Raw genomic sequence first — 13,817 nt, 5'->3', positions numbered from 1 at the left:
CCCAGTTTCCGTACTTCCGGTAGTAGCCGGAAGTGATTTTGTGCTCGGCGGAGGCTCTCTAGGCGTGTGGGCCAGTGACTCGATAGCCGGAAGTTATCCGAGTTGAGGCTGCGGAAAGCCCAGACGATCTAAACAGCAGTCAGCGCTAGTTGGCGTAAGTATGGCAGAACGTGCAGCACTGGAAGAGCTAGTGCGACTTCAGGGAGAGCGCGTGCGGGGCCTCAAGCAGCAGAAGGCCAGCGCTGAGCAGGTGCGACCCAGGTGGCGGGGAGAAGCCAAATTAGGGCCATGGAGGACATAGAGCTGGGTGGTCTGCATAGAGGAAAAAGATGTGGGAAAAGAGACCGGACTGGTGGAGAGGAGCAGGGCCTGGTTGGGGAGGTGGCCGGGGTAGGACGAGGGAAGGAAAGCTGGGCCTGGAGAGCTAGATACTGATGAGGGAGGGATACTGAATGAATGGCTGAAGAGGGAAGGGAGTGTCAGAGTGATAGACCAGCCCCTGCTTTACCCCCACAGATTGAGGAGGAAGTGGCAAAACTACTAAAACTGAAGGCACAGCTGGGCCCCGATGAAGGGAAACAGAAGTTTGTGCTCAAGACCCCCAAGGTAAATATAATTTCTTTTCAGAGTCTCTGGGAGGGCCCTTAATTCCCCTCCCAATGGTGGATGTGCTTGTTTCCCTGAACAGTTCCTCTGGGTGGTGGGCTGAATTGGAGCCTGAGTCATTCTGGGATAGCAAAGGGATGGCAGAAACTAGGCCAGCTGGTTGCCTAGGGGAGTATGCCAGCTACTACTACTCCTTTCATTCAGCAAATATTTGTTGAGTGCCTACTATGTGCCAAGCATTGTAGGAAGTAGTGAGAGTATACCATGGTGAACAATACAGCCTGTTCTCATGGAGCTTACATTCTACTGAAGGAAACAGACTTGGGACAAATAATCCCACTCTTGAATATGTAATTTTAAATTGTGATAAATGACATAAAGAAATAACAAGAATTCTCTGAGAAAAATAAGAGAGAACTAGAGTCTGAAAAAGCATCCCTGAAGAAGTGATATACTGACATAACACATAAATGGGAGGTAGCTAGAGGAGTATGGAAATCCTGAAGGAGAAAAGAACCCTAGTAGTTTCCAGGAACTAGAAAAAGACCCGTATGAGTAGAACCAAATACAGCGGGGAAAGTACAGTGGAATGGAATGAGGTTGCGGATTACTAGCCCAGCCTCAAGGATTTCAGTTCAGAGGCCACACTCTTTGTAAGTTCTGTAAGCACAACTATTTACCATGGTTTATTTACTCTGAGAGGCTGAGACTAGGTGTCTGGAACTGAATAGATATTTAATAAACATATGTGAAATTGGATTCCAGAGGAGAGGGGTCTTCCTTGTGTTGACATGTCACCTTTTAAGGTTAATTCTTTAGGCTCCTAAATTCACTGAGCTATTCCTTTCCACACACAACTCATTTCAGCGGTTAAAGAGACAATGTAAAATCACAGAGCAGTGATAATCAATAGTTATTCAAACTATTTGGTGAAGATTAATGGGGAATTTGTGATCATTCACGCTGGCCTCACTTAAATCTAACAATCAGTCTTAACATCGCTAAAAGTAGGACAGCCAGATATTATGTTGCTCCTGATGTGTTGCAATAAGAAGTACACAGCACCACCTATAAAGTATTCTTGCCAAGAAAAATTGAACCTGAATCTAATCAGGTCTTCTGACCTAACTACCAGTTTACCAGAAATAAGGGAGATGGAGGAATATGTTAAGTGACACGTTGAATATACTGTTAATAAAATCTAGAATATGAAAAGTTCTTTAGGACAAGTGATTCAATTTCCTCAACAAAGAAATGACACTTCTTTAAAAAAGGAAAGGAAACTTTTGTAGATTAAGCAGACAAGAGACAAACACAATGCATGGGCTTCATTTAGAATCTCATTAGAACAAGCCAATCATAAAAAAATATTCTTGAGGCAATTGTAGAAAATTAAACATAGCTGGAGTATTAGATAATATTAAAGGGTTGCAGTTTGTTTCCTTGGTTTAATAAACGTAGTGTTTTGGCTTTTTTTTTTTCTTAACCATGTACATTACAGAATCATACTGAAGTATTTATGGACAAACTGGTATGATGTCTGGATTTACTTTAAAATACTCCAGAAAAAAAAAAAATGTTGGGGCTTAGATAAAATTAACAGATGCTGATGGTTATTGAAGCTGGGTAATAGATACATGGTGGTCTATTATACTATTCTCTATAATATGTGTTTGAAAATGTCTATACTCTTTTAAAAGAAAGTGAGACTACATTGGAGAGTTAATATCCACTTTGTTGAAACACACTGAAGTGTGATTTATATTAATAGAAAATTCAGTATTATGGGGACAGGACTCTTTCAAGAGGTTTTTGTGGTCGAAATTATTAAAAAAAATTTTTTTTAATGTTTATTTTTGAGACAGAGAGAGACAGAACAAGGGCAGGGGAGGTGCAGAGAGAAAGGGAGACACAGAATCTGAAGCAGGCTCCAGGCTCTGAGCTGTCAGCATGGAGCCCATTGTGGGGTTTGAACTCACGAACCACAAGATCATGACCTGACCTGAACTGAACTTAACTGAGAAATTACTCATTTTATTGAATATCAACCCTTGAGTACACTCTTTTTTTGTATTCTGCGTCATGAAATGGGAAGTATACATAGAGCACTTCTGCATTCTAAGGTAGGAAAAACACACCCTTGTATGAGTTTTAAGCTGGACTAGGTACTTTTTTCACATAACACCTTTTTTATTTGAGAGAAAAACCGAAAGACAAACTTTTATTTTTAAGATTTGGGTATTTGGCAGACATTTTCACGAAAATGAATGAAGTGAGCTTTGTCACCTCAAGGAAGATATCTGACCATATTTCTGCTGGTGATAAAATTCAAGCACTCAAGTGAAAGGGTTTTAGGAAACTTGTATCTTCCACCATGAACTAGACAGCTTCCCAATACAGTAAAGACTTTCCTCTCGAGATCTGTGTTGCTATTAACAAATGTGTTTTCTGATATTGTATAATGCAGTGTGTAAATATTTGGAAGATCTGTATAATTTATCAGTGAACCAGTATTTTCCTCATGACCAATGTATGATGTTATAAAATCATGCATGGGTAAAAGCTCCATTTAAAGTACAACATGGAGCTGGGGCACCTGGGTGGCTTAGTCGGTTAAGCATCCAACTTCGGCTCAGGTCAAGATCTCGCAGTTCGTGAATTTAAGGCCCGCATCGGGCTCTGTGCTGACAGCTCAGAGCCTGGAGCCTCTTTTGGATTTTGTTTCTCCCTCTCACTCTGCCCCCCCCCCCCCATGCTTTGTCTCTGTGTCTCTCAAAAATTAATAAATGTTAAAAAAAATTTTTTTAAGTACAACATGGAGCAATAGGTATTTTTTAAATTATGGTAAAATATATGTAACACAAAATTTGCCATTTTAACCATTTTTAAGTGTACAATTCAGTGGCATTAGGTAGGTTCACATTATTGTGCAACTATCACCACCATTCTTCCCCAGAATCTTTTCATCATCCCATACTGACATTCTGTACCCAGTAAGCAGTAACTCTCCACTCTACCATTCCTCTAGCCCCAGGTAACCACTGTTCTACTTTCTGTCACTATAAATTCTGGGTACTATATATAAATAATGGATTTTAATGTAATAGTATGAAAAGTAATCAATGAAGTTTCAGAATCCACATTGCAACCAGTCTTTAAGAAATCACCATTTGTTGGATTTTGGTATAGTTTAAGAAAAATATCTACAGTTAGCTGAAAAGTTTATTAAAATATTCTTTCTTTTACAGTCACACATCTTTGTAAGGCTAGGTTTTCTTTACACAACCAGAACAACATATTACAACAAAATTAAATGCATAAAGTGTGTATGAGAATACAGCTGTCTTCTGTTAAGCCAGACATTAAAGACTTGCAAAAATGTGAATGAGCATCACACTTTTCACCAATTTTTGTTTTGTCTTGTTTTGTTTTGTTTTGGAAAGTAGTTATATTTTCCTAAAATTTCTTTTTTTTTTCAATTTTTTGTTAACATTTATTTATTTTTTGCGAGAGACGGAGCATGAGCAGCAGAGGGCAGAGAGAAAGAAGACAGACAATATGAAGTAGTCTCCAGCTTCAAGCTGTCAGCACAGAGCTGGACGCGGGGCTCAAACTCATGAACTGTGAGATCATGACCTGAGCCGAAATCAGACGCTTAACCGACTGAACCCCCCAGGCGCCCCTCATAGTTTTAATTTCTAATATAATAAACGTTGATAGGTATAATTCACTTTGGGGTCCTTAAGAAATGGTAAGAGTTTAAAGAGGTCCTAAGACCAAAGACTTGAGAATAGAGTATAGATGCCCAGAATAGAAGCTCTGACCTGAAAGAATGGCATTCTAGTCCTGACCACCACAGAACTGCTGTAATGATTTAACTTCTCAATATCCTGTAATTCAACCATAATTTTGCCCCACCTATATCAAGGGCTATTAGAAACAAATTAGAGAAGAAATAATACTTATTAGATTTTTTTTTTTAAGTTATGTTGGGGGAAAACATTACTTATAAAATTTGGAATTTAACTAGCTAAGCCAGTTTCATTTGGTTATATACATGTCATCAGGTAGGTATTTTCTATTAGGGAAATGTTCTGGTATCACATAAAAAGGCTTTAGGAAAACTTCTCAGAAAATAGCGTTCTAGAAAGTAGAACCAAGCTAAAAAGGGGATGGAATTTAGAGGGGTGATAGCAAATGGGTGTGATAATTAATAGGGAATTGTTTGTGCTTGCTTTAGAACTCAGTAGCCTGTAGGAAAATCTAAGTTTGGGACATTGTTTGCCTTCGTTATCATTGAGGTCATGCTTTTATATTTCTAAGCCTTAATGTTCTCTGTTTTTAAATCCCATCCCTGATTCTGTGGCTGATTTCAATTCCCAAGGGTACAAGAGACTACAGTCCCCGGCAGATGGCCATTCGGGAGAAGGTGTTCGATGTAATCATCAGCTGCTTCAAGCGTCATGGTGCAGAAGTAATTGATACACCTGTGTTTGAACTGAAGGTGAGGGATGGGTGAGGAGAAATTGTGTGGTGGAAGAGTGGATATACAAACAACTAAGAAGATAAAGAGACAGTGAGGGCCCAAAGGGTGTCTCTCCTGTTGTGGACAAAGACCAATATTTTCTCCAGTGAGAAAGGAGACAGGCTTGGTCTTGAAGGAGAGGCCCTGCTTTTATTTACCTTGGTAAATGGCTGGTGGCTTACAAAAGAGAGCCCTTCTCTTTAGTGGAATTTGTTATGATCCTATTTACAGTGAATTCCCTGGTACGTCTACTTGGGATGTTTTGAAATACACACAGACCATACATATAAAGTATAAATATGCAACTAGTTTCCTGTTAATGTACCCTGAGAATGTTTCTAGTTCTTTACTATTAAAAAAAAAACATTGCAGGGTGCCTGGGTGGCTTAGTCGGTTAAGCAACTGACACGTGGTTTTGGCTCATTTCATGATCTTGCGGTTTGTGAGTTTGAGCCCTGAGTCAGACTCCATGCTGACAGTGCGGAGCCTATTTGGGATTCTTTCCCTCTCTCTCTGCCCCTCCTCCTCACGTGCATTCTCTCTCTCTCTCTTTCTCTCTCTCTCTCTCTCAAAAATAAACTTAAAAACAAAAAACAAAAAACAGATTGCTTCCTGTTTAAAACCCAGTGACTCCCATTATATTTATCACAAAATCCAAAGTCTGTTCCTGCTTACGAGGCCCTACATGATCTGGCCATTTGCCTACCTTTTCCATCTCTTCCCTTGCTGTTCTTCCCCTTGGCTACTATGCTACTCTGGTCTTCTTTCTATTCCTGCAACATTCTAAATATGTTTCTATCTCAGGGCCCTTGTACTTTTTCTTCTCTCTTCCTGAACTCCCTTTCCCCTAACTCTTGGATTTTAATTTCAGATTAGAGATGAAAGATTTTAATTTCAGATATAAACTCAAATGCCATTTTTCAAATGGCCCTCTCCAACTATCTTGTCTAAAGTAGCCCTTGTCTATCACAGGACCGGTTTTATTTCCATTAGAACAGCTATCACTAACTGAAAGTATCTGTTCGTTGGTTACTTTGCATTAGTGTACTGTCCATCTCTTCTCATTAGTGTGGAAGATCCATGAGGGCACAGATTACCTTTGACTAGTTCACTGATGTGTATTCAGTGCTTAGACCAATATCTGGTACTGGTGGGCATTCATCTGCAGGGCAAATTCGTAGAAATGGAATTACCGTGTCAAAAAGTTGTACTCATTTATGTTTACCAATTGTATTCATTTCCTAGGGCTCCCACAGTAAAGTGCCATAGACTGGGTTACTTAACAAATTTAATGTCAGGAGTCTAGAAGTCCAAGATAAGATATCAGCAGGGTTGGTTCTTTCTCAGGGTGAGGACGGAAGGGCCTGTTTTAGACCTCCCTCCTTGACTTGTAGATGGTGTCTTTGTCCCAGTGTTGTCACATCATCTTCTGTGTCCAATTTTCCTATTTTTTATAAAGGCATTAGTTATATTGGATTAGGGCCTACCCTAATGACATCATTTTAGCTTAACTATCTCTTCAAAGACCCTATCTCCAAGTAGAGACACATTCTGAGGTTACTGGGGGATAGGATTTCAATATATGAACTTTGAAGAGGACACAGTTCAGCCCATAACACCAATCACTATATGAGTGTTTCTGTTTCTATACACTGGGAATTTTCAGGCTTTTAAAACTTTGCCATTCTGGTAGGTGAAATATGTTATCACCTTACTGAAAGCATCACATGGCAAGAACTACTTCAGTTTTGTCTTTTGACATTGCTCAAACCTCAGGCATCATAAAAACATTTAAGTGTGTTGATCTAATAACCCGCTCTTAGAAGTTAAGCCTCAAAAAACTATATATTCAAAAGAAAACACTATATACTGAACTATATTTATTGAAATGTTAGGGAACTTTTTTAAAATTGGAATGACCTAAACAATTAACAGTAGAACACTAGAAAGGAAGGAAATATAGAGCTGCTTCTCACTGAAGTATTATGCAGCTTTTAAAAATAATACTTCAGCGGTGCCTGTGTGGCTCAGTCGGTTGAGTGTCTGTCTTTGGCTCAGGTCATGATTTCACAGTTCATGGGTTTGAGCCCCACATCGGGATCACTGCTGTCATTGCTGAGCATGCTTGGGATCCTCTGTCCCTCACTCTCTCTGCCCCTCCGCCATTCATGCTCTTTCTCTTTCCCTCTCTCTCTCTCTCAAAAATAAATCAACATTTAAAAAAAAAACCTTCAGCTCTGTCACAAAATGGAAATGTGATAAGCAGAAAACGAAATTGATATTTCCTTTTGATTATAATTAACATCAAATACATAGGCATTGGGATAGAGAGCAGAAGCACAGACAAGTTGAAATTGGTCATGTTAGGATGGTGGGTTTTTGTTTTAATATTTCTTTTTAAATTATTATATTTGTGGCACCTGGGTGGCTCAGTAGGTTGAGCGTCCAACTCTTGATTTCGGTTCAGTTCATGATCCTGAGATTCATGAGTTCAAGCCCCACATCGGGCTCTGTGCTGAGCATGGAGCCTGCTAAAGATTCTCTCTCTCTCCCTTTCTCTATCTCGGCACCTGGGTGGCTCAGCTGGTTGAGCATCCAATTCTTTATCTCAGCTCAGGTCATGATTTTGTGGTTCGTGAGTTCAAGCCCCTTGTTGGGCTCTGCACTAACAACACAGAGCCTGCTTGGAATTCTCTGTCCCTCTCTTAGCCCCATTGCACTCATGCTCTCTCTCTCTCTGCTGCTTTCCCCTGCTACACTGTCTAAAAAAATTAAAATTAAAAATAAATTTGTTAGATTTATCATCATGACCACATTTCTTTATATTTTCTCCAGGAAACACTGACTGGAAAGTATGGAGAAGACTCTAAGCTTATCTATGACCTGAAGGACCAAGGTGGAGAGCTGTTGTCCCTTCGCTATGACCTCACTGTATCTTTCTAAACCTGGGCTCTTGGTACTTTGGATCAATTGGTTCTCATTGGGCTGAGGCTAATTTCTAACCTCAGGTATGGGGATAGCTAGACATAGATGGGATTAAATATGATGCTTGTGACGATCAGGGAAGTTACTTGTTTAAACCAGGAATGGGACTTTGGCTAAACAGAACATAGCCTTAAAAGTCTTGTGAACCCTGAGTGAGACCTCCATGTTATGTCAGGAACCAGTTCCAACTCAGTGATTAATCCCTTGGCTCTAGAATATCTCTCCCCTGCCATGTCCAGTGGACAAAGTTCTCCTCAGTTGACCAACAGAATGTTTCCTTTATCTCCAATCTATGTCAGAGAATCATCTGCTCAGAAATCCTACACAGAGACTTTCTACTCTCTGGCCAATCTGTCCAGCACCTTCCCATGTTCAGCATAGCCCAAGGGAGACGCTAACCAAAGAGAAAGGAACCTTAATCTTTTTTGAGACTTCTGCTGCCCCTTGTGGTAACAAAGTTGATTCTTTTTGACTTTCAGAAATGCACTTTATCTTACAGAGGGTGGTTTTACTCACACAGAGATTAGACCCCCGCTTCTGTTGGTGGTGATAATCAACTGCCACACTGTGAGAGGAGGGGGCTTTCTCCTTAACTGTTATCAGGTTCCTTTTGCTCGATATTTAGCAATGAATAAACTGACCAACATTAAACGCTACCACATAGCAAAAGTATATCGGCGAGATAACCCAGCCATGACCCGTGGCCGATACCGGGAATTCTACCAGTGTGTGAGTATGCGGGGCATGATGGGTAACTTGGTCCTCCCTCTCCTAAGTCCTCAACTTAGTAGAATCTACTGACTACTCATGGTGTACTGAACAAACTGGAAGTTCCAGCTAATGCTAACCTTTAGATTTCTTTAATATTTTCATTTAGAGAGTAGGAATTATTCTCCCCATTCTACATAGGAGTAAACTTGAGACTCAGCAGGATGAAGAGATCATAGGGATAAGAAAGCCAAAGTCGGGAGTAGAACTTTTGGTCCAGTACTCTTTATATTAAACCAAAGTGATCAAATCACAGCAAAGGATGAGGAAACGATTTGACGTATCATCCAGATCATCCAGGGTGGTGGCAAAGCTTCAGAATAAATAGAGAAAATGACTAAGGATTAAGGCCATATATTTGCCTCCACCGTGTTAGGAGGAAATAAGTCAAAGTGAGTGAGATAATTAAGGAATGTAGACGAAAAGGAATCCAAACCAGTAAGAGACTCAAGAATGCTGGGAGTTTCCTCTGGGCTGCTGATCACACAGATAATGAAGAAAGTGGTCTGTGCATGAGTGCAAACAGGCCTTCATAAAGAGAGAGCAGAGCCCCCAGGAGTCCCCCCTCCAAACCATCACTTAAGAAGGTTAAATCCCTCGGACACCTGAGTGGCTCAGTCAGTTGAGCATCTGACTTCAGCTCAGGTCTGATCTCACAGTTCATGAGTTTGAATGCTGCATTGGGTTCTATGCTGATAGCTTAGAGCCTGGAGCCTGCTTCAGATTTTGTGTCTCCCTCTCTCTCAGCCCCTCCCCTGCTCATGCTCTCTCTCTCTCTCTCTCTCAAAAATAAACAAACATTAAAAAAATTTTTAAAAGAAGGTTAAACCCCTGGGGACCTGTAGCTACTTTCTCCCTGCAGGACTTTGACATTGCTGGACAATTTGATCCCATGATCCCTGATGCAGAGTGCCTGAAGATCATGTGTGAGATCCTGAGTTCACTTCAGATAGGTGACTTCTTGGTTAAGGTAAGAATTGAATGGGTCTGGGAAGGCAGAATTGGGCTTAGCCTCTCACAGGAGAAGATTCTTGTGCAGAGAGACCAGTAGCCCAAGTGACCGAGACTATCGAGGCTCATGTCACATAAAGAGATTGTCTCCTCATTATGCCTTGGGTCCCTGCAGGTGAATGATCGGCGCATCCTAGATGGGATGTTTGCCATCTGTGGTGTTCCTGATAGCAAGTTCCGTACCATCTGCTCCTCAGTGGACAAGCTGGACAAGGTAATGACCCAAACACTTCACTCCTCTTTTCTCAGATCCCACCCTGCTCTGAGAAATGTAAAACAAGATCAGGAGAGAGGGGGGTCTGCCTCTATGCTCCTCAGAAGATTAGCCCCAGAATCTAGGTTGAAAGGCAACTTCTGCTCCAGAAATGCCCCCTCAGAATGGCCCACACTTGCTCTGCAGTGGATAAGCTACTTAAGGGTCCCTTACTGGTTTCTGTCTGCCTAGGTATCCTGGGAGGAAGTAAAGAATGAGATGGTGGGAGAGAAGGGCCTCACACCCGAGGTAGCTGACCACATTGGGGACTACGTCCAGCAGCATGGTGAGGCACAAACCCTGCTTCTCCAAAAGCCATCTATCTGGCTTAAAATCTTCTGTGTGTGTGCTTGTGTGTGTGTGTGTGTGTGTCTGTGTGTATATGCACACATACGTGTGTAGGTCAGGCAAAAAGGTAAATCCTCTACCTTTTTCCTCTTGTCAGTCAGTTGGCTTACAAATATATCTCCCCAGGTGGGGTATCCCTGGTGGAACAGCTGCTCCAGGATCCTAAACTGTCCCAAAACAAACAGGCCTTGGAGGGCCTGGAAGACCTAAAACTGTTGTTTGAATATTTGACCCTGTTTGGCATTGCTGACAAGGTGAGTCAGGTTGGGGGTGGACACCTTAGCTGAGCTCTGGGGTTTCATGGGTTGATTCTCATCTGGTATTGACCATGATCTTGTCCCCACAGATCTCCTTCGACCTGAGCCTTGCTCGAGGGCTAGACTACTATACTGGGGTGATCTATGAGGCGGTGCTGCTACAGACCCCAGTCCGGCCAGGGGAAGAGCCCCTGGGTGTGGGCAGTGTGGCTGCTGGAGGACGCTATGATGGGCTGGTAGGCATGTTTGACCCTAAAGGACGCAAGGTGCCATGTGTGGGGCTCAGCATTGGAGTGGAGCGGATCTTCTCCATTGTGGAGCAGAGGCTAGAGGTAAGTCCTGGGGGAGGGTGGAAGCAGTCTGGGCAGTTGGTGGCACATGAGCTATCTTCTTTGATCTTGAAGGGGGCAAGTAGTACTGTTTTGGGCAAGGAGCATCTTTGCAAAGAGCTGGAGAAAAGGTGGTTGCTGTCCTTCACACATTCCCACCCCACTAGAGGCCAGTTTTATGGATCTCTGATCATTCTTTCTTCACAGAATTCTTTGCTCTGGGTCCCTACTTCCCTCAGGGCTGTCAGGAGTCATGTCTGGTATATCCAAAGATCCAGATCTTCTTCAGAATACAGAACAGTTAATATTTTACTACTCTGCTAGGTAGTGCTTGGTGCTTTTTGTGCATTATCTAGTAAAATTCTTACACAGCCCTCTGAGAGTAGCTATTTTTATTATTTACATTTTCTAGGCAAGGAAACTAAAGCATTATAGATCATAATTTGCCCAAGGTTGTGAAACTTTTAAGCAGCAGAGTCACAGTTTGAATCCAGGCAGTATAACTCCAAAGTCTTACTCCTAACCACTCTGATACTGTCTCCAAGTGGTAAGCATGTGTCTGAGACCTTGGGATTCCCCAGGTGGCTATCTTGACTCTCTGGCCGCTAGAATCAAGGGAAGACCCTCAGGGCCTCAAGCACTCCTTTGCTGGTGCTCTTAACTGGCTGGTTGCATTCCCCTGGGAAATGCTCTGGCAGTAACCTTCCCACTGCTCCCATCCTTTTCTCTGGAATGGAAACCACCCATGTTTCCCAGTTGAGATCACTGTTCCAGTAGTCATCTGATGTTGTAAGAACTATGAAAATAGTTTTCTAGAAAAAGACAAGGCACAGGGTGCCTGGGTGGCTCAGTTGGTTAAGTATCCAACTTCAGCTCATGTCATGATCTTGCAGTTCATGAGTTCGAGCCCCACATCGGGCTCTGTGCTGACAGCTCAGAGCCTGGACCCTACTTCAGATTCTGTGTCTCCCTTCCCCTCTCTGACCCTCCCCTGCTCACACTCGGTCTCTCTGTCTCAAAAATAAACATTAAAAAAAAAGAAGAAGAAAAAGAAAAAGACAAGGCACAGCAGCAGCATTCTCCCTTTCCCCCCAACCACCCACACCCTGGGTTGGGCCCTATGGCCGAAGTACAAGAGGGACAGTCTCTTGACTGGGCACATAGTAAGTGAGAATTAGAACTAGGTGAGCTCACAGTGTTACTTCTGTGTGAATGTTCTTGTGAACGCTTAAGGTACTAAGAGGAGACAAGTTTGAAGTTACTGTATGTAAACTACCTTTACTCTTGCCCTACATTATCTATTCTGGCAAGTCATATGTACAAGCTAGTCAGTTCCTTTCTACATCTTCTAAACACTACCTTATGCCCAATTGCTAGAGAAGACTGGGCCCCTGTGTTAATGAAGCTCCCAGAGTTGGGCCTGGTCTCTCAGAATCCTAACAATAAACAGCCTGTTCTGTTTGCTTCTTGAAAGTACTGTAAAGAGTAGCCCAGCTCTGTGACTTTTATCTGCCCCTTCCCCAGGCTTTGGAGGAAAAAGTACGGACCACAGAAACACAGGTGCTTGTGGCATCCGCACAGAAGAGACTGCTGGAGGAAAGACTAAAACTCGTTTCGGAGCTCTGGGATGCTGGGATCAAGGTAGAGCAGGCAAGCCCCAGGGAGGCAACAAACTTGGGAGTGCTGGGCACAGACTAAGTAAAAGCTCATCCATAGTGACTTCTTGGGAGTAGAGCTAAGTACTTGGGCCCCAAGGAGGTTGTCCCTGAGGACAATAGAAGCCGGCTCTCATCATCTGCCCTGGTCCCCTGCAGGCAGAGCTGCTCTACAAGAAGAACCCAAAGTTGCTGAACCAGCTGCAGTACTGTGAGGAGGCAGGCATCCCACTGGTGGCCATCATTGGTGAGCAGGAGCTCAAGGATGGGGTCATCAAGCTTCGTTCCGTGGCCAGTAGGGAAGAGGTAGGTAGGTGGGCAGGAAGGCTGAGGGACAGGGAATGTATGCCATTTTGGCAGACCAATGCCCATTCAAGACCTGAGCAAAACCCTGGCATTCCCATTAGTACTTACTCAGAATGGACTTAACCTGTTAACTGTTGTCATAGTAGGGGAGGAATCCCATCTCCATCTATACCATGTCTCTGGCTCCCCCCAAGGAGCACTGTCTGTCTGAGGTGTTTGCCTGCCTTCCTTATCCAGCTGACCCAAGCCTGATGGCCAGAGGAAGGAGTGGGCCCTCAGGAGTAGTGGAGTCAAAGATGCTCATACCACCTTTTTACCTCATCCTGGCCAGGTGGATGTCCGAAGAGAAGACCTTGTGGAAGAAATCAAAAGGAGAACAAGCCCGGCCCTTCGCATCTGCTGAGTTGAGCACACTATCAGGAGAAAGTGGGACTGGCACTATTTGAAGCTAAGACAGAACTCTGCCTATGTCCATCAGCAGCTTTGCACATTTCTGTTCCAGCAGGAAGACCTGAACAATGGTCAGAACACAGACTTTTTATTATCATTATTTTATTGGTAATCACAGGCCAAAATGGTCAGGTATTACACCATTTTTCATAGGAGGTCCTGGGGGTTTAGTCCAGTCTGCACTACAGGGACCCATCCTAAGGTCTCCCCTGCAGGATGCTAACCAAATGGAGGGAATGCTCTCCACAGCCAACCGTCAAAGGTCCAATAAAATGACTCAACCACTGGAGCCTGCCTGTGTCACTATTGCTTAGCCCTCTTTCC

The 13,817-nt window shown here is 42.9% G+C and overlaps 1 protein-coding gene across 4 annotated transcripts; it reads left to right on the top strand.

Moving 5' to 3' along the window:
* Positions 1–58: 58 nt before the first annotated feature.
* Positions 59–13,782, top strand: HARS1 (histidyl-tRNA synthetase 1). 4 transcript variants are annotated; one of them, XM_043589406.1, is made up of 13 exons: positions 59–154; positions 517–606; positions 4,991–5,110; positions 7,967–8,062; positions 8,720–8,845; positions 9,747–9,854; positions 10,011–10,109; positions 10,341–10,434; positions 10,623–10,750; positions 10,843–11,085; positions 12,607–12,723; positions 12,897–13,043; positions 13,375–13,782. In XM_043589406.1, the coding sequence occupies exons 3-13, from the start codon at positions 5,018–5,020 to the stop codon at positions 13,444–13,446; spliced, it is 1,323 nt and encodes a 440-aa protein (XP_043445341.1). In that variant the 5' UTR covers positions 59–154; positions 517–606; positions 4,991–5,017; the 3' UTR covers positions 13,447–13,782. The 4 variants fall into 4 exon arrangements, with proteins under 4 accessions (XP_043445341.1, XP_043445340.1, XP_043445327.1 ...); XM_043589405.1 differs by having other exon boundaries at positions 73–250; positions 10,843–10,989; XM_043589392.1 differs by having other exon boundaries at positions 79–250.
* Positions 13,783–13,817: the final 35 nt, after the last annotated feature.

The sequence above is a fragment of the Prionailurus bengalensis genome, chromosome A1 (genome assembly GCF_016509475.1).
Source record: "Prionailurus bengalensis isolate Pbe53 chromosome A1, Fcat_Pben_1.1_paternal_pri, whole genome shotgun sequence".
NCBI classification, from domain to species: Eukaryota; Metazoa; Chordata; class Mammalia; order Carnivora; family Felidae; genus Prionailurus; species Prionailurus bengalensis.
The sequence above is the reverse complement of the archived record's forward strand: the minus strand, read 5'-3'. Positions and strand labels throughout refer to the sequence as shown.